At 42.6% G+C, this 20,685-nt stretch overlaps 1 protein-coding gene across 2 annotated transcripts in view; it reads right to left on the bottom strand.

Annotated features, from left to right (window-relative positions):
- Positions 1-20,685, bottom strand: part of RNF167 (ring finger protein 167) — a 1,911,234-nt gene that overhangs the window by 187,794 nt on the left and 1,702,755 nt on the right. For both annotated transcript variants that reach the window (XM_044077088.1, XM_044077087.1), the window contains exon 9: positions 16,873-16,953. In XM_044077088.1, coding sequence (XP_043933023.1) covers positions 16,873-16,953 — 81 coding nt within the window. The remainder of the gene's footprint in view (positions 1-16,872; positions 16,954-20,685) is intronic.

Genomic DNA, 20,685 nt, shown 5'->3' with positions numbered 1-20,685 from the left:
ATCTGCTTTGAGTTCTCCTCAGTTTTATTTTCTATTGTGTTTATTCTTGTTATGATTTGATCCAGGATTGAACCTAAGGAATTTAGCTTATCTGAAAATAACTTGAACTTATCTTGCAACAGTTGTAATGCTGACTTAATATCTTCAAGTGAAAGTGTAGATTCAGCTTTGGTTTTAGTAGGCCCTTTGTTCAGCTCTTGCATTGATTTATTTATTTTTTTGTCTCTTGGATATTACATCCTTCTCAGGGGTAATTATAGAGGAAAATTTAGTTTTTGCAGTTGTAGAATCCATGGTTTCTTGCTTAGTAGCCATCTCTTATTTGAAATACTATTATATGCGGAGAAGGATATTACCATGCGGCCTTGGCCTTCCCCAGAATGAGTTCAGGTAGATACTTAGAAGAAAGTAAGGTTTAAAATTAGCTTTTTTTATCCAAAATGCCTCTGTAGATCCAATCCTTTCGACATATTTTAGCAGAAATACTCCTTTCTTTTGACTTTTAAAGCCAGATGCAGGATATTTTGAGCGGATAAACTTAGCTGGAACAGGAGCAGCAGAAAGTGTGTGTTTAATAGTCGGCAGCCATCTTGAACCCAAAAGTAGAAAATACACTTACTTGAAAAAAAAAGCAAGCAGACTGCAGATCCTGAAGAGGTTCAGAGATTCTCCTGCATAAGGCAGCATAAAAGCTTTTGGAAGCTGGTCGGTTGCTATACCCTTGGCAGGATATAATCCATAGGCTTCTGCAGCAATGAGAATGCTGATCATCCTTCAAAATCAGTACAGTAGAGGGGACACATTTTCTTTTATTAATACAGAAGAGTTAGCTGCTGTCCTGCTGTGGGATCAGAAGATGGTCATCTTTGTGGGGGCTTAATTTGTAGAACACAGTTACTCCGGCAATGCTAATTATTGGAATGCACCTTGGTAATATCGGATTACTGGAATTTCAGGTTCCTGAACAGGCTACTAAACTTGTTCAGTTAGAAAGTTTACAAAAAAAGACTTCATCATACTGCCATCAGCATCAACAAAGATACATGCTTCAAAACCAGAAATAAAGACAGGCACATATGTGCCCAAACTTGCATCTCATCAATAACCAAAAATGGTCCTGGGCCTTTCAGGAAATGATTAATCTGATGAATTTCTTCTGTAAAAATAAACAAACAAACAAACAAAAAGGAGTTTCCTTAAGGTGATATACAGTCTCCTTCAGTCAGTGCTGGTAGTAGCGCCATATTTAACATTGCTGATATAATGGATGTTATGAACACTATTCTTTGTTTGTGTCTTTCGGCTTTTCCTGGTTAGGGGTCGCCACAGCGGAACTCCGGTCCACTAATGACTGGCAGTGGATTTTTATGTACCGGGTTACCAGCCCTGACACACAACCTTCAACTAAGGCACGCCCCATTCACATATGCCTCCACACAGAAGACGCTCTAGCTGAGAATCGAACGGGACAACATCTTTCTATGAGGCGACAACGCTACCGCAGCACCACCTAAAGGTGGCAAAGAATTCATTTCTATCATTCTATTTCTCTAAAGCATTACAGCGGCTTCTAACTAATGCGGACCTGCAGGAGTGCATTGCAACCCATATTCTCATTTTATTTATTCATGAATTCTTTTGCAGGACTCTTGAGGACACAAAATAATGTGAAGGAAGTCATGTCACACGCTCACTACCTTTTTCATCCACATCATAAAGTTCCATTGTTGAAGAAAATAATGAAGTGATTTTTGTCTTACGATAGTAAGCATTACTGCCATTAGTTTGGCATTAACACTTTTCCTTTTGATCAAACAAAGTGAAAGTCTTAAGGACTGGTCTACCAAAGTGTGTTTATTTAAAACCATGGTCTTATGACAAAATAGGAAAACTTGAGTGAAACTGCAAAGACAGTGAAAACAAGTAACAGAAAATACAGAATAAAACAGTGGTCACAATTTCAGCAACAAAAGAAGACACTAACAGTGATGTTTTTCATTCAATTTTTTTACCATTTGTTTTATTCTACTCAAGGTAACAGGCAACCACAGGCTATTCTGGCAAGTACAGACACAAGACAAGGAACCAGCCCTTGATAATCATGAACTATTTTATAAGGAATGAAAAAAAAGAATACTTGCTGTCTTGAAATATTTTTACCAAAAATAACCAACAAAATGCATGCAAGATGAAAATGCAATCAAATGGCGAATGGCTTTGAAGAATAAAAGTACAGTTGTGTAAGTTGAACTCATCAGAACAGTAGATGTTTGAATGATCACTGTTGCAGTAGCATTAGCTATATGGGTTACATCCTGTTAAGGCTATAGCAGCTGGCACGGTTCCAAAGCTTCAGCACCTTCCACGTGACCAAAGTGTCATGCAGCTTGAGCTGAGCTGACTAAAAGACAATTTTGGGCAGGAAAGCCCTTCACAGCTTTCCTGCCAACAGAGAGAGAGGCTCAGCCCAGAAAGGACAATGTTAGGAACAACAAAAAAAGAAAACGTCAACACCTTGGTATAAAAAATACACCAAAATAGGGGGATGGATGGAGGAGCTACTGCAGCAGTGATATTTCGCATGATCATCTACTGTTACGTTAAGTTGAACTTAACACAATTGTACAATACTCATCATACTGATCCCTCCAGCAGTAGCTTTAGCAATATGGACAGGTTACCATAACAAACTACATTTGGGAGGTGGAAGGAGAAGGGTCTAGGAGCCCCCTAAAGAACAGTCTTAGCAAAGCTTGATCTGGACCTAGGGAAGCTTACAGTGCTTTGCAAAAGTATGTAGACAGGAACAAGTACCAGCTTCTAGAATTCAACCCTTTCCGAAAAGCCACAGATGAAGCCAAGGCCTGGCAGAGTGGGCCTTAACCCTGCCTGGATAGCCTTAGACAGCCATTAGGAAATAGTCTGTTTTGACACAGGCTGTCCCTTCTTGCCTTCCCAAGAAATGACTACTGATCCAAAGATCTGAAAGACTTAGTTCTGTCAAAATAGTACCGGAGTTGTCTGTGGACATCCAGGGTATGGAGTATCCTTTCTCCCTTATTTTCAGGTTCAAGAAAGAAAATGGATAGATGAATAGTTTGGCTTAAAATAAACCTGTATACCACTTTAGGTATAAAAGGATTAGTTCTCAAAGAAAACCTGTCCCTATGGAAAAAATAAATGATTCACCATAACAGCTTGAACTCACGTACCCTTCCTGCAGTGGTCAGCACACTTGCATGGAGTCCTAGAACAGAATCTTGCCAGTTGATTGTTCAGAGAGGAGGCAAAGAGGTATTCTTGAAGAACTCTCCAAAAATAGATCAAATCTCAGAGACTCCTTGATCTACTTTTCATTCACGAGGTTCAGTCCTGTTCATTCTCCTCAGCTTATCTGCCACACAAACTTGCACTGAAAGAAAGCAGGAAGCCAGCAGAGTGAGATTCTGTTGTGAAACTATACCCCAAGCTAACATGGCAAACCTATAAAGGGGGTATAAAATGGTTCTCCCTTGCTTGTTGATTTATCACGACTGTGGTATTGTTTGTAACCACTTAAAAAGGTCTAGGAGACCAAAGATGGTTCAGAGTATTGAGTGCCTTGAATAGAGCAAGCGTCTCCTTGATATTTATATGCTTGCATCTGTCTTAAAACATCTGCACTTGTATCCCTCCTGAAACTGCTCCCCAAAGTCAAGTGCCTGTGGAAAATGACTGCTTTTTTAGAGTAGGGAGGGAGACGAGAGGTTCTGGATTTAAGGATATCTGTTGCCTCCACCAAAAGACTTCTTTTATGACAACCCCAGCACTGGGATTTGAAGAAATAAAGGGTGCTGATGGTGTGACCAAAGAGATTTCAAATACCACTGTATCCTTCTCATGTGGAGTCTTGCCAGTGGTACCATGAGAATCATAGTTGTCATGAGACCCAAAATCCTGAGGTATTTACTAGCAGTGACTGAAGTCTGAGTGGAAACATTTACAAATAAATCTAAAGATCTATTTTTTTCCAGTGGAAGAAAAAGTCTTTGAACTAAAGTGTATAGCTGACATACTAGGAACACAATCCTGTGCGGAGGAGTCGAGAAAGATTTGTGAATGTTCTCTTGAAATCAAAGCTTAAGTAAGATCTATCTCCCAAGAAAGTGATTACTGACAGTCTGAAAAGATTGCAAAGATAAATAAGTTTTCCAAATATGGAAAAATGTGGATACCCTGCAGCCTGCAATAAGCTATAACTGGAACTAGATATTTTGTGAACAATCTTGGTGCAGTAGACAGTCCAAAGGGTAAGGCACAGAACTGATAATGTGATCCAGACACACAAAAACTTTAAGAAACATCTGAACTCTGGATGAATAGGGATGTGATAAGCATATTTTAAGTCTAGGAAACCTGAAACAGGAAGAAGTCGAAAGTTATAAAGTGACATAATTTTGAATTTTGGCACCAAGACAAACAAGTTTAGGAAAAATAAGATCCAGAAATGGTCTTCAAGCATTTTCTTTCTTTGGCACTGAAAACATCCTTGAATAAAAACCTTTCCCTACCTTGAAGAAGAAATGGGTTCTATCACTCCTTGGGACACCATGTGATGAAGAACAGGTGGAAACTAGAGAGTCTGACCTGGAAGATTAGGAATGAACTAATGGAAAGGAGGAATTTCCTTCCACAGGTATCTGCAACCCTAACGAATGATTTTCAGAATACATTTGTCTGAAACAATCTGTTGCGAAAGAGAGTAATGGAGACTCAAACTTTGTGGAAGAAAAAAGGGGTTAGGGTGGGATGGGGGGGTCACAAGATCTCTTGAATAGTCATTCAGACTTGTACTGTTCTTAGTTTTGGGAGGTTTGAGACTTCTTTCTGAAATCCTCTTCCCATTTCTCCTTAAATGTCAGTTAACCTGAATTTTGTTGAGACTGTTTATTCTGTTTTTTGCCAAAACTGGATGATGAGATAAAAAATCCCTAAGACAATTTTGAAAAGGAGGGCTGCGAGATTCCCTAGTTCAGCTTGCCCCTTTCATCTTACTTTTTTGATCACCTGTAACAGAAGGACCAAACACTAAATCTCTATCCAAGGGGAAATTTCAAATCACATAGGTTCATAGAAGGTTACGAGGCTAATGGCCCTAGAGCTCTTACAGCCTAGCCATATTTATCCCGACTTGCCCCAATTGTCACTGTTAGGTGAGTAAAGCTCACAGAGGTGATGGGCTATGGTAGTTAATACCGACTTCCTCTATTCATAAGGGGCATGGGTACCACCCCAGGAATGAATCTGTCATCACCCATCCATTGACCTAGGTTGTGTTTGAAGAGGATCAGGGAGGGGTCTGTTTCACATGAATTGGAAGCTTGTTCCAGAGAAGTGGCAATCTCTCACAGATGTAGCTATCTCTCCAGCATGAACTATTCATGTCAGAGGCTAGTTTAAAATCCCTGGAGCAAGTGACCCTCGTGCAGACTGGTTTGTAAATGTGTAGCATGTCCATCAGGAGCGTGTCAGAGACTGCCCTATAAGCCAGGCACAGGTCACCCCTTAGCAACCTGTAGGAGACATAATACAGTGACAGGGGTTTCAGTCTTTCCATGTAAGACTTGTTTTGTGTCCCCTGTAATTTCTTAGTGAGAAACCTCTGTGGTCTCTCCAACTGCTGCAGGTGTCTGGTGAGGTACATGCAAAAGGAAGCAGTGTACATAATTACTGGTCTGATGAGGGCCGAGTATAACAGAATTAAAACATTTTTAGATCTACATCCGATGCATTTACTTATAAGATGTGCCACATAGAAGGATTTCCTTACTACCATGGACATGTGATGATCAAAGTTTATGTGATGATCAAAGTTTAGATTGCTACCAACCTGAACACCCAGATCACATACCACTGGGTCTACTCTTAGGGTGGTGCTGTCTACAATGTAATCAGCAGGTATGTCTGCTTTCCCAGAGGGAATAGTAATGCATATTTCTGCATTTAGAGTTAATCCATGGCTTTGACACCAGTCATTTGTGTGTGTCAACCCTGCCTGCAGGATAGTAACACTGCTGGGGGACTCAATGATTGCTCTTAATTTGCGACTGTCAGCGAACTTAGCCAGCCACAGGCTGTACCAAGTTTGCCTGGACTTCTGAGAAATAAATTCTGAACAGTAAGGGGCCCAGCAGAGAAAAATGTGGTACACCACTGGTGACTTGTCTTTTGCTAGTGGTGAAGTAACCTACTTTGGCAATATGTGTCAATTGGGTCAGCCAGTTGGCTATCCATCTGACAATGTAGAGGTTAATTCCCAACTGGGAGAGTTTCTCTATAATACCTGAATGTCTTGGCTAGGTCAAGATAGGCGGTATGCACGGTCTTTCCCTCATCCAGGGCCTTGGTGACTTCCTTGAAGATGCCAGCCATGTTTGACAGGCATGATCTGCCTTTAACAAATCTGAACTGAGCTGGGTCTAGAGTTTGGAGATTACGTATGTGCTTGTTAATAAGGTACATAATGATTCTTTCCATGGCCCTAAGGATGAGACTAGTCAAGCTTATGGGCCTATAATTCCCAGGGTCAGTTGATGGTCCCCCTTTGTGCAGAGGGATTACTGTTGCTGTCCTCCATTCCCCCAGAACAACACTTGTTCGCAAGCTGAGGTTAAACAGGGATCCAAGTGGCTCTGTTAGGTCATGCTTTAAGTTGTTTAAACAGCAACCTGGGATGTTGTCTGGTCACACTGATGCTGTGTTTTTGGCTTTGGAGAGCACCAAGATGACCTGCTGTCTTGAGATAATAGGCTGAGGAATGGTGGCAGGTACACTTTGGGGGATGACTGGAGGGGACGGGGGGAGGTGAAGTTTGCTCCAATTCTTTCAGGTAGCAGGTTGGCTATTACATCTGGTTCCATATGGGTGGTGCCATCCACAACCAGTTCAGCTCATAGCTGGGTATTCCCTTTTAGATTTCAGACATAGCTAACAATGCCTTGTGATTATTCTTAGCTAGGAAGGCTATTTTTACTTTGTAATTAAGCTTTGGTGGGTTTGACAAGATCTCTAATTTATTTGTTTAAGCTAAAAAGTTATATCTTCCTCTGTTGAGCCAGTCCCCTCTTGTTCTTGGACATTAGTTTCTTTCAGTTTTTCTATAGCCTGTTTATACTAGGGGTCCACCAGGATGGCTTGTTGTTTCAGCAAGGACATTGTTTTAATCTGGTCAGGTACAGCTGATTCTATACAACTGATTAAGTGGTTATAGATGGGACTGGTGTACACCTCTAAATAGCAGTCCATGTTATCTGTGTTTGAGGGGGCTTTGAAACATCTTATACCATCACTTAGTAGGAAGTAATATGTCTTTGAAAAATTCTTAAGCATTTTTGAGTTTGATGGGGGTAACTGACCTTACATTTATATCAAATGAGACGGATTTCTGGTCCAATCTTACCAAGGAAAACATTATATGGCGGTGCAATGCTCTTCCATGTTAGTGAGTACTATTGTCCAGGACATCTGAGCCTCTTTTGTGTGTGCTGACTAGCTGTTCCACAACATTTGCACTGACAAAGTCCAAGAACCTCTGAGCCAGCATTTTGTGGTCATGTACGTTTCCCAGTCAATGGTAAGATAATTAAAATTGCCCATAGTAAGGTGTTAGGGCTGTATGGCAATTGACTCTAGTAAGTCCAGGTATGTGGCCTGCTTTTCCTATTTCATGGTGGGGGACTTGCAGCTAGCTATGATGTTGTAGGGGGCTTTACCTATAGTTAACTGGACATGGAGCAACTCAAGAGAGTCATACTGTTTGACTAGCTAGAGGTGCACTTCTCCTTAATGAAGATGGATACAACTCCACCTTTGGTTCTTTCATGCTTAGCTTGTGCCCTGAATGTATGGATGGCATTGCAGTCCTTTAAGGCCGGGGTGCTTTCCATGCCTTTGAACCATGTCTCAGTGACTGTACAGATGTCAGCATCTTCAAATATAAATAGTGCTTCCAGGGAGTGCAGTTTCTTGTTTAGACCCCTAGCATTAAGCAGCAATACCTTGAGTTTATCTAGAGAGGATTTTGTTATGTTGGGAGGTTGGTTATTTTGACACTGCCTAAAAAAGACACAATAGAGATGGCTAATGCCTTTGCCAGTTTCCTAAAGCCCAGAGGAGACAGGTGCAGTCCATCTCTGGCAAAGCAGCATGGCCACTCAACCATGTCTTTCTAGGCTGACAGATAGTAGATTCCCTTGGACTGACACCAGAAGCTAAGCCAATTGTTTAAGTCAATCATTTTTCTGTTTGTATTGTGGCATCATCCTTGGAGAAGCTAGAACGCTGCTTAAGGCTAGGCTTATACTTGCCTGTGACATATAATCTGAGAGCTCAGTCATGTCTCTCTCTATATTGTCCAGTGAGGTAGGTCTCAAGTCATTCACACCCACATGGACTATGACAGAGTCATACCAGTGCTTGTGGTTGAGTGACTTGAGTGCTTGAGTGACTTAATGGATCCTGGCACCTGACAGGCAGCTACCTGCAACTGCTCCTTATCCAGTCTGGTGAGGGGAGCATCCATGAGTCTCACAGTTGAGTCAACCCATGACCAGTACATTAGGTTTTGTGGTGTTACGCCTTACGGGCTTATTTGTTGAGACACCGGTATGTGTTGTTATATGTTATGGGAATCTGAGGATGTAGCCATGCAGACCTCATCAAAACAGTACCAGTGACCATAGCTTTGGAAGAAGTATCAAAAGAGTTATACACACACTGCTAACTATGAGTAGAGACCTGTGCAATAAGAAACTAAGTTATTTAAAGCAGATATTTTTCTCACAAGAAAAAAACGGCAGACTCCACATACCTTCACAATTTGTCAGGACAAATTTTAACATATGAGCGGACAATTCAAAATTCTGAAAATCAAAGTTGCCTAAGTATAAACTTTTCCCCTTACCTATCAATATTTTTTTCCATTCTTATCAGAAATATTAGGAATGGAATTCTTTAAGTGCTTAGCAGCAGTGGGATCAACTACAGCTATAGCTGCAGGGTCAGGTTTGGGAATAAAGCATACAAATTTAAAAGACTGAGGAACTGTACACATACCATCTGCCTTTTTAGGGGCAGCTGGACGATTACCAGGAAAACTGCAGGAGGTATCACATACATCATCCAAAGCAGATAAAACAGGAGGAATGGGTGTACGTTCTGGAAAATCCTACTGTACTCACAGTATTTTCTGAGGGACTGAGAAACCTCAGTATTACTCTACTGAAAAAAACTGGCGCATTATGGCAATAGGCTTAAAGAAAGAGAACCGCCACAGGGAGAATCAGAAACTGAGCTTTCCTCAGAGCCTGAACCAGAAATCTGAGGGAAAAACTGTATCCATTCCTGCATCTTCCTGATCAGATTCAGAATCGTGAATCTCTTCAGAAAAAGAGGAACCCCTCTTTTGTTTACCAGAAACTACTTTACAAGAAGAATCAATAGCCTGAATTAATCCCAGAGTAAGACCCAATAATATCCTCCTATCTAATGAAATTTGAGTACATACATGCTTGGTTTCCTCTCTCTTTTTGACAGGAAAAATGGTGCCAACAATGTTACTAACGGCAGCAGCTTTTTCCCCATTCTGACACAACACGGAACCTTCCCTGTTCCCTCTCCCAGGACTGACAAGAGGGGCTTGTTGTCCACTGAGGGGATGACAATAGCCACGAAGGACGTGGCTAACCCCCATTCCATAGTGGCTGTAGGTGCTACACTAGAGGGTTCCAGGGTAAAAGATGAGTGGTCTGAGGTACAACAAATGGCCACAGGAAAATCGTCTAACTGCAGTTGAGGTAATCTGCTAGCCTGCTGTGTTGGCAAAAGCTGATTGCTTAATTTTTTTCTTTCTGTTCCACGGTGGAGCCGAAAATGGTGCCTTTTTCCCAGGGAATACAAGCAGCAATTGTCAGTAAACATTACCAGTCCACAAAAGTTACTTTACAACACAATGTCAACTCCACAAATGAGACAAGACACAATTTCACCACAAAAAATGTTTTCAATTATTTTAGACTACTTTTAAAATGACAGGAAAAAAAAAGAAGTTATGTACTTATCATAACGTTCCATGTGAGTTGTTTATCTCGCCTTTATTCTCACTGATGGGTTCGGAGCCGATCCTCGGCTCCGACACGGCTGATAGCAAAGCTCAACGTTTGCCAGTAGCTCGATACCAAGCCCCTTATCCCACAATGCACTGCTGGAATTACCTCAGATCTTGTTTGCTGCGAGTAACAATATATATACCCTTTTATTTATTTCTACAAAGAAACACTTCCCGAATGGGAAGAAGAAATACTGAATAACCAGGATGGTACTAGCCTCTAAGTCAACAGTCAGCCAGGAGGGGGAAGGAGGGAGGGACATGAGAATAAAGGTGAGATAAAGAACTCACATGGAACGTTATGGTAAGTACATAACTTCTTTATGTGAAGTTGTTAAATCTTGCCGTTTATTCTCACTGATGGGTAGCGTCCCTAGCACCCTCAATCTTGGGTGGCTCATGGAAGTACGTTCTTCAGTACCGTGGAACCAAAGGAAGACCTGTCCCTGGAAGCCTTATCTACTTTGTAATGCGTGATAAAGGTATGAGGCTCAGACCAAGTGGCTGCAGCGCAAATATTGTCAAGGGGCAATTTAGCTTGAAAGGCAGAAGACGTAGAAATGGCTCTGGCAGAATGAGCCTTTGGTTTGTGTGTCAATGGAATGCTCGCATTCTCATAAACCAAGGATATACAATCTGATAACCATTTAAATAAGGTTGTTTTAGCCACTGGATTGCCTTTTCTGGCTTCTGAGAAGGATACAAAAAGTTGATCTGATTTTCTAATATCCTTAGTTCTGTCAAGATAAAATCTGAGCTGTCTGTGTACATCAAGTTTGTGCAGCATGTATTCCAATTTGTTAGAGTGGATGGGAAAAAAGACTGGCAGCTCAATGACCTGATTGACATTTGATTCAGAACAGACTTTAGGTAAAAATGAGGGGTTTGTTCTGAGAGATACTCTATCAGCATGGAAAATCATGTAAGGTGGTCTGACAGATAATGCTTGAAGTTCTGACACTCTGCGGGCAGAAGTCATGGCCACTAGAAAAATAGTTTTCCATGATAAATATTTGAGATCACAAGAAGATGCTGGTTCAAAAGGGGGAAGAATAATTTGAGACAGCATAAAGTTTAAATTCCAGGGAGAATAGGGAATTTTGACAGGAGGTCTCATGTGAAGAACACCTTTAAGAAAAGTCTTAGATAATTTATAGCCCATAACATTTGAGCCACCAAACCCAAGGTGAAAATTTTGAGATGGCAGCTAACTGAACTGGAACTGTAGCAGCTGCTGCCCCTTCCTTAAAAATCTTTGTCAAGAATTCTAAAATGGACGATAGCGAAGCTCGGAAAGGGTAAAATTTCTGCATGTTGGCCCAAACTGAGAACATTTATCATTTACTGTCGTATAATTTCCTGGTAGATGGCTTGTGAGAAGACAAGAGAATTTGTCTTGTATCTTCTGAAATAGAATGAAGCCTGGCAATTAGGGGAAGTGGATTAGCCAAGTAGTCAGTTTCAGGGACTGCAGTGAAGAATGGAGGTCCCCTGACGGGTGCGTCAGAAGGTCCGGAACTGGGTCCAGGATCCATGGATCTTCCAACAGATGATGGTGGAGAAACAGGAACCAAATCTGTCAAGGCCAATCAGGGGCTATGAGGATAACAGTCCTTCCCAGTGATTTTGCTTTCTGTAAAAATCTGGGTATCAATGGGAAGGGTGGGAATGCATAAAGGAGACCCGGGGGCCAATTGTGTAAAAGTGCATCTCTTGTGGAATGACCCAGAGGTGGTATTAGGGCAAAGTAGCTTCTGCATTTTGAATTGATATGGCTGGCAAAGAGGTCGCAAGGCTGGCCCCATTTGTGGAAAATCAACTCTGCAAAACCTGTTGTTTGAGAGACCACTCGTGAGGGAGCAATATCGCCCTGCTTAGCTTGTCCACTATCACGTTGGATTTCCCCAGGATGTGCGTTGCTAACAGAAAATGCTGGGATGACACAGCCCACTGCCAGACCCTGAGGGCTTCTCGACAAAGGGGGTAAGACTTGGTTCCACCTTGCTTGTTCAAGTACCACACTAGTGACATGCTGTCCGTCTGAATTGCAATAGTTCCTAGAGGAAGAGAGTCCTGAAAGTACTGCAATGCCAGAAGTACCGCTCTGAACTCTAGAACATTGATGTGAAGATGTGATTCTTGACCTGTCCATGTGCCTTGGGCAATCTTTCCCTGAAAAAGCCCCCACCCCACCCTATCAGGGAAGCATCCGTGGTCACAGTGGCTACTGGGGGAGGGTCTTCCAACTGTGACATGAAGAGACGTCAACCACCACCGAAGGTCTCTCTTGCAAGAATCCGTGATAAGAATCATGTGGTGCAAAGGTAGTTTCTGGTAAGACCACTGAGCAAAGAGGAGCCACTGAAAAATTTGCATATGCATCCTTGTGAGTGGTATAGCCAGGATTGCTGCCGCCATCAAACCTAGCACCTTCAAGACCTCTGCTGCTGTAGCTTTGTTCTTTGACATCAGTGAGCTGACGTGTTGGTGGAGAAGTGAAACTCTTTCGATTGGAAGACGTAGAGTGGTAGTTGAGGTATCTAACTCTTCTCCAATAAAAACGGTATGCTGCGATGGCGATAAGGCAGACTTTTTGAAGTTGACTGTAATGCCTAATTGATGGCAGAGTGTCAGAGTGTATTGTGTTGCCTGAGTCAATTGATGCCTGGTGGTAGGTACGAAAACACCTGGAATCCTAGACGTCTCAGGTGAGCCATAACCACTGCCATGCATTTGGTGAACACGCTGGGGGTTGTAGTGAGACCAAAGGGCAGGGCTCGAAACTGGTAATGATTGGCTCCCAGCAGGAAACGCAGGTGATCTCTGGAGTGTCTGTTCACCTTTACGTGATAGTACGCATCCTTGAGAGCTATGGAGCACATCCAATCGCCTTTCCCTAGGAAGGGAAGAATGGACTGAAGCGTGACCATTCGGAACTTCTCTTTTTTTACAAACTGGTTGAGTCTGCTGAAGTCCAAGATAGGTCTCCAGTCCCCTGTTTTTTTTGGTACCAAAAAGAATCTTGAGTAAGTTCCAAATCCAACTTGGTCTGCTGGGACTGGTTGGATGACTTTTTTTCTAGCAATCTGTGGACCTCTACGATTGCTTGTTCCCTGAGACTGGGTGGAACATCTGGGATTCTGTTTACAGGAATGGGAGGGGTAGAGAACGGTATGAAATATCCTCTGGAAATGATGCTTTGTACCCATGTATTTGATGTTATGTTTAGCCAGGCTTCTGGGTACAAAGACAAGCGACCCCAGACTGCCTCCAGAGCCGAACAGCCGGGCCCCCTTTCAGTGGCGCTGGTAGGGTTGACCGGAGAACTGACCCCTGTCACCCTGTTGCTGTGGACCCCCTCTGCTGCAGGGGCAGCATCTTCCATTATAATCCCCTCCTCTGCCTCTAGAGGGGGTTTCTCCACGTGTGTCCTGAAAGGCTCCCTGTGCTTTTCGGAACCACATTTTCCCTCCCCTAGGCCCTTGGGGTAGGGCCGAGTAGGGGTAGAAAAACAAACTCCAACAGCAGATAAGGTCTTGTCTTCCTGCTCACACCTGGTTAAAGTTTCCTTTACTTTAGGCCCAAACAGTGATGAGCCATCGAATGGGGTGTTGATAAAGGAAGACTTATGGGTTCCGCAAAGGAACAGAGATGCATCCAGGCTTGTCTTCAGAGAGCAATGTCCGAACTAGCAGCTCTACTCGAACCATCAGCTGCATAAGATATGAGATGCATGGACGAGTTTACAACTGAGTTTAAGGTAGCAAGCTGGGTGTTGACTTTGTCGGCCACCCCTGCAGCTACCGTACCCTGGAGAGTATCTCCTAGCTCTTTCAGGAGATCTCTTTGTAGTCTCGTAAAATGGGTTAAGTAGTTCAGTGATCACAGAGAAAAAGTCACTGAACTAAACATGCGTTTCCCATATCTATCCATGATCCTAGAATCTCTGTTAGGAGGCTGGATTGATGCAGATGTCTCAGAAACTTCCTTTTTGGTGGCTGCAGCTACCACCAAGGCATCAACAGGCACTCCCTTGGTCAAAAATGGCTTGTCCACTGGGGCAGATATGAATTTATTTGGCTTGCGAGGAACAGGTTCCATGGCCTCCAGTGACTCACACACCTTATGAGAGATCAGTTCCATGAGCTTGTCATAATGTGGAGACACCCAAGAAGTGGAAGGTTGAGACCCAACAGCCTTCAAGAGCATGGACTCATCCACATTAGGGGTCTTGGACTGCCAATCGCCCCTCTGACTAAGGATCTCTAGCATCTCTGCAAGGGAAATATTCTCAGAGGGGGATCGAGGGGACCCTTCTGACTCATCCAAGTCCGTGCCAGATGTCAAAGACTCCTGTGGAGAGTCTAAGTACCTCCTCTTGCACAGTCTCTTCCTGGGCACCTCCTCAGTGGGGGGATCTGGGGAGGTCTCCGAAGAGCAGGGTATGCCCTGTGGGGGTACTTGAAGCTCAGGGTCTCTATGCTTAGGGGACCAGTAGACGACGAAGCAAACACAGGAGCTTGAGGGGAGAGGGAAGGCCGAACTGATGCTGACATTGTCTTTGGAGACAGGACTCTCCTCATAGCGTCGAAGGCACCATGGCTCCAACGAGGAGGAGTAGACAGACCCGAAAGTACCGTCCGATACTCCCGCACCGAAACCATGGGCTCCGAGCCCGAGACAGGAGCCGAGCTCATCCGAGCCGAAGCCCTGACAGGAAGAGTCGGCACCGACAAATCGGTCCGACTATCCTCCCCGGACCCGATGGGAGAGCGTCGGCTCCTAGAGTCTTCAGTCGGCACTGAGGACATCCGAGTAGATGGAGCCGATAACACCAGTGTGGGTATCGGCTCCAAGGGTTCAACAATCATCGGTTCGGTTTCCTTCGGCTCCGTGGGTCCAGTATGGCTCGGAGGAGGAGTAGACAAATCCAGTTCCATGGTCTTAGGCATCGACGAGCTGGTCGGGTCCGACAACAATTTGGCAAGTCCTGGTGCCTGTAAAAGCTTCTGCACTAGCCGATCATGTCCAAATCTGAAAGGCTGACTGAGGGCTTAGATGAATGCACCGAAGGTGCTGACTGGAGCAGAGGAGAAGAGGGAACCTCAGAGACCGGCATCAATACTGAGAGCTGGCTCCGAATCAAAGGTGCACTCGGTTCCGAGGTCTGTGGAACCGATGACCCTCCCTCTGAAGTTTTTGCCTTTTTTGCCACTTTGGGGTCTGAAGATTTTGTGGATTTGAAAGACGTGCTAGTACCTTCATGGCTACTCAACACCTCAGAAAAGGAATGCTGCAGTAATCCCCCTGTCTATTAGCTTCCTCCTTCTCTCCAAGAGGACTCGAAGAAAAAGAATGGCAAATGCTGCAAGTGTCTTGGAGATGTTTAGCCCCCAGACAGTAGACACATTGAATGTGTCCGTCAGTGACGGACATTTTCTGCCCACAATCTGGGCATTTCTTGAATCCCGATTTAGGATGGGACTTTTACTTGTCATCCAACATAGTAAAAGTAAAAGTAAAACTAATATATAGAAAACTAATACAGTAAAGTCCTTACTTTCCTTGTAAAGACCCACAAAGCAACTAAGCCCAACCCGGGCACTATCTATAACAATTAACTATATTTTACAAATACAGGGCTAAAGAGGCCCACAGAGAAAAATCCTGACTATTAGAAAAAAAGAGATTAATAACTCTAAATAGGGCTAAAAAGGCCCACACAAAACAACTAAGCCAACAGGGCACTAACTATCCGAAACTGCAGATTCTATTATTAAAATTTTTAACACTAACACACAACTATCTATATGAAAATATCCAAGACAAAAAGAAAGTTTTTTTTTATCAAAACTTGCTGGTTTTTTTCTCACAAATGGTCTGAGCTAGCTGGATCACCGAGATCTCTCTTGCCGCGGCAAACTAGATCTGAGGTAATTCCAGCAGTGCATTGTGGGATAAGGGGCTTGGTCTCGAGCTACTGGCAAACCTTTGCTTTGCTATCGGCCGTGTCGGAGCCGAAGATTGGCTCCGAACCCATCAGTAAGAATAAACGGCGAGATTTAACAACTTCACATTGAATGTTCTGTTTAAAAGTAAATTACAGTCTCAAGACAGTCCATTAAAACACACCACTCCTAGCTTTAAAATTTTTTCTTGAAGAGGAAAGTAATAAAAGACATCAACAAAAATATAAGAAAATGAAAAATTTCCCCAAAAGGGAACTTATCTGCCCAGCAAAGGAAAGCACACGGTGACTGTCGATCCTCAATAGTCTCAGAGGAGCATACTCTTCTGCAGCAGTAAAGCTCTGAAGGACTTTGCACCTGAACTTATCTTATAGTCAACTCAGCTTGAGCTGCTAGACAGTTTGGGTATATGGAAGACGCCCTGAAGCTTTGGAAGTCGACCAGCTGTTATATCCTTAGCATGATATAACCCATAGAACTAAGGCCATTGCAAGAGTGACCATTAAGGTGAACATCTACAGGTAGAGTTAGCTAGAACACCTACTAGGCATCTTTACCGCTTATATGTGAGCACTCAATCTTTGTGGGCCTGTGTACAGAGGACAGGACAGTTTTGCAAAATACCTGCTGGAGGCACCAACTTTCACAAATTCTGCTCTCTTACTCTCGTTATGACAGTGTTAATGCACAGACTCTTAACAGCGAAATGTGTATGTTTCGACTTAATTTTAAACAAAATTACCAGAAAAACTAACATACCATGAGAACAAGGCAAAATTCTCAGCTTGTCTCCTTCTTCATACTCATCCAGGCATATTGCACAGACATCATATTCATCCCCTACAACAAGAAAAAGGAGGCAATGAGACATTTTTGATACATGCAGCTATAACAGTAGACCAGAGATGAAGGGGTGGGGGAGGATTATGTTAGCAAACTTTCATCAAGCTAAAAGTAGGAAGCAGATACAGTGAATTAGGAAGTCCACTACTTGAAATGTAGCACACACCTTAACCTGTTAAACAAAGATAAATCTCAAAACTAGTCCTTAAAAGTTATGTACTCACCATAACTAGGCATCTGTGTTGTCCAGTTTCATTTTTCCTCAACCCATGGGATTGGAATCTGATCCTCAGATCCAATTCGGCTGCATACTCCAGACTTCTGATCCAATTCTTGAGCTCCTCCCTCTACCCATAATTCCTTAGTCCATCCTTATTACCACAGACTGAGTTTGTTACCATTAATACCATATAGCTAGAGAGAAACAGGAGAAGCTGACAAAGAAAGGAAGGGTTCAAACCCAGAAGAGCAGGTTCCAACCAGAAACTGAAGGATGGGGGATGGATGGAAGGGAAGCTGAGGAATAATGAAAATGGACAACACAGATGCGCTGTTTCTAGAAGTAATATCCAATCTGTAATGATTAATAAAGGTATGAGCACTGGGCCATGTGGCTGCATCGCAAATATCATCAATAGATGTTCTTTTTTTAACTTTTTTTCATCAATAGATGTTCTTGACCAAAAAGCAGATAAAGCAGCCAAGGATTTGGCTGAATGAACCTTGGGAGGTTTGGGTAAGGTCATGCCTTGTTGACAATAGATCCAAGAGACAAAATCTGTAATCCATTTAGCTAGAGTGACTTTAGAAATTGGGCACCCCAATCTTTTTGGTGAAAAAGACAAAAAGTTGGCCTGATTTTATGATTTGTTTTATTCTGTGAAGATAAAAATGTAACTATCTGTGTACGTCAAGGAGATGAAGCATGTACTCTCCTTTAATCAAAAAATTTGTAAAGAAGACTAGTAAATGAATGGATTAATTAATGTTATTTTCCAATGTAAGAGGTCTTTCTGTTTGCAGAAGTAATGGCAACAAAAAAGACTGTTTTCCATTAAGAGAATTTTAAACAAGTTTTAGCTTAAGGTTCAAAAGTTTCCAAGTTACACCTTGTAGCAAAACTGTGAGATCCCAGGGAGGTGAAGGATTCCTTTATTGGTTACTGGATATTGGATCCCTGATGGGTGAAAGAAGAGATCCAAAAATGGCTCCAGTATCCATGCAAGATAATGAAGGTGAGACCACTGGAAGGGGAACCATACCTGTCAAGGCCAGAAGGGGGCAATGAGGATGACTGAGCTCTTCAGCCAACTTAATTTAGGAATCAAAGGAAGAGGGGACAAGCATAAAGAAGGCTGGAAGGCCAGACGTGGACTAGAGCATCTCTCTGTGACTCCCCCTGAGGAGGGACAACAGCAAAGTACCTGCTGCACTTGCTGTTGTGGGGAAACACAAAGGTCACAGCAAGGCTGGCCCCAATGACAGAAGATCCTTTTCACCACAAACTAGTGGAGAGAATTCATAAGGCAGCAGGATGGATCAGCTCAGTTTGTCCACTAACGCTGGTTTTCCATGGAATGTGAGTTGCAATTAGAAAGCGGTCAAATGAGATCGCCCATTCCCACACTCTCACTGCCTCTCTGCAGAGGGGATAAGTTGGCTTCCTCCTTGTTTGTTGAAGTACCAGACCACAGACATGTTGTCGGTCTGAATTCCACTAGTCCCTAGAGGAAGAGGAACTTGGAATGTCTGCAATGCAAGTAGGATTGTTCTAATCTTTAGTACAGTGATATGCAGATTGGTCTCTTGGGATACCACATGCCTTAGAATGTCCTTCCCAAGGAATGCCCTCCCCAGCCCAGTTGAGAAGCATCTGTGGTCACAGTGGTTATTGAAGGCAGTAAAACAAAAGGTCGGTCTAGGTGAATGTCATATGACTGAATCCACTTAGTGGATGTGTCATTTGCAAATTGGAGTCCACTTGACTGAAAAGGACAGGGGTCAATGAAGAATGGACCAATGAACAGCTAGAGTCCATTGAAGAAGATGTATAAAGAAATATGCCAAGGGAAGTAATACAATGGCTGCTGCTATGGAAACCACTGCTTGAAGGACTGATCTTGCTGGAGGAAATGGATGGAGAATAAGTAGATGAATCTGATTCCTGATAGCAGATATATGATGAGGTAGTAATGATGCTACCTGTGTAGTTGCATCCAGAAGAGTACCAGTGAACTTCAGGCTCTGGACTGGTGTTAGGTTTGATTTGGCATAATTTTTTTGTTACTCCCAGTGATCGGCAAATCTGGAGCAAATAGTCTCTGGTATGTAGAAGGAGATCAACAAAAACCACCACAGTTGAGCAAAAAAACTTTATTTAAAACAAAGCTTTCAGCTTTAAACACCCTTTCTCAATGTTACATACAGGTTCATTTAAAAAGCAGTTTATATAAGAGCCTAACCCAATCACATGACTAGCAGCCCAAGAGTCATATGATCAACTAACATTCCAAACAAAACTCATAAACAAAGGTACGCATATACATACAAATTACTGAAAACTTTATATATATTTTACATATATCTAAAAATAAGTTAAATATATTTTTAAAATTAGGAGTAACACATTATCTTAATTTTATACGCTGTATCCTAGCCAAAATAGGCTTCAGGGAAACAGCACTGTTCAGGCCTGGTGAGACATCCACTGCTAATCTAACGATCCACTCAAGTTCCTTTATTTCTAAAGAATTGCCAATATCTCCACCTCTATCCGTTACCTGAACACTATCAATAGCCCTAAATTTAAAACCATGATTCAATCCACATTATTCAGCTGTTGTTATTTCGATGTAGAAGGAGATGCATGGGGGCAGCCAGACATCCAAATATGGAAACACATGGAATATTTTAAGTCTCAGATGAGCAGCTACCACTGCCATACATTTGGTAAACACCTTGGAGGCTATGGTGAGTCCAAAAGGCAGGGCTCTAAGTTTGTAGTGACTGGCTCTCATCCGAAAGCATAAGTGTCTTAGGGAGCACCTGTCTATTTTGATGGGATAGTAAGCAACCTGAAGATCTATCGAGCACATCTAATCATCCTTGTGAAGAAATGGCAAGATGGACTGTACTTCCAAACTTTGACTTCTTCACATACTGATTCAAATTGCTTAGATCCAAAATTGGTCCGAGGTCCCTTGTTTTTTTTTTTTTCAACACGCTGATGATTCTACATTAATTTGTGCAGCTTCCTCACTACAGGGACTTCATACATTAACTCAGGAATCTTTCATCTCTACAGAAACATGGCTATCCAATATCTAACTCATGCTAAAACCAAACTACTACTCTTTAAACCCACTAGGTCCACCTCATCAACTTCTACTTTTAATATCATGTCCAGTAACAAAACTACTATCTCCCCCACAGTGCACACCAAACTCATGGGCATTGAGATTGATAACAATCTAAGATCTGATATTCATACATCCCAGACCATCAAGAAAGTTCACAAAAAACTAGGTACCCTCTATAGAAATAGACAATTCCTTACCCAACAAACAAAAGCTACTACATTTCACACACACCTCATTTCTACCCTCCTCTATACCTCACCTATTCTCACTAACCTTAGAAAAGCAGACCTAGCTAAGCTTGACTCCTGCTATAACAAAATAGCTAGATTTGCCTCTGGCTCCCCATTTAGATCTCACCACTGCTCATCCT

This window comes from Protopterus annectens, chromosome 7.part0 (assembly GCF_019279795.1).
Source record: "Protopterus annectens isolate FY-2018-M chromosome 7.part0, PAN1.0, whole genome shotgun sequence".
Classification (NCBI taxonomy): domain Eukaryota; kingdom Metazoa; phylum Chordata; order Ceratodontiformes; family Protopteridae; genus Protopterus; species Protopterus annectens.
Note: the sequence above shows the minus strand (reverse complement) of the source record. Positions and strands in the feature narration are given on the sequence as shown.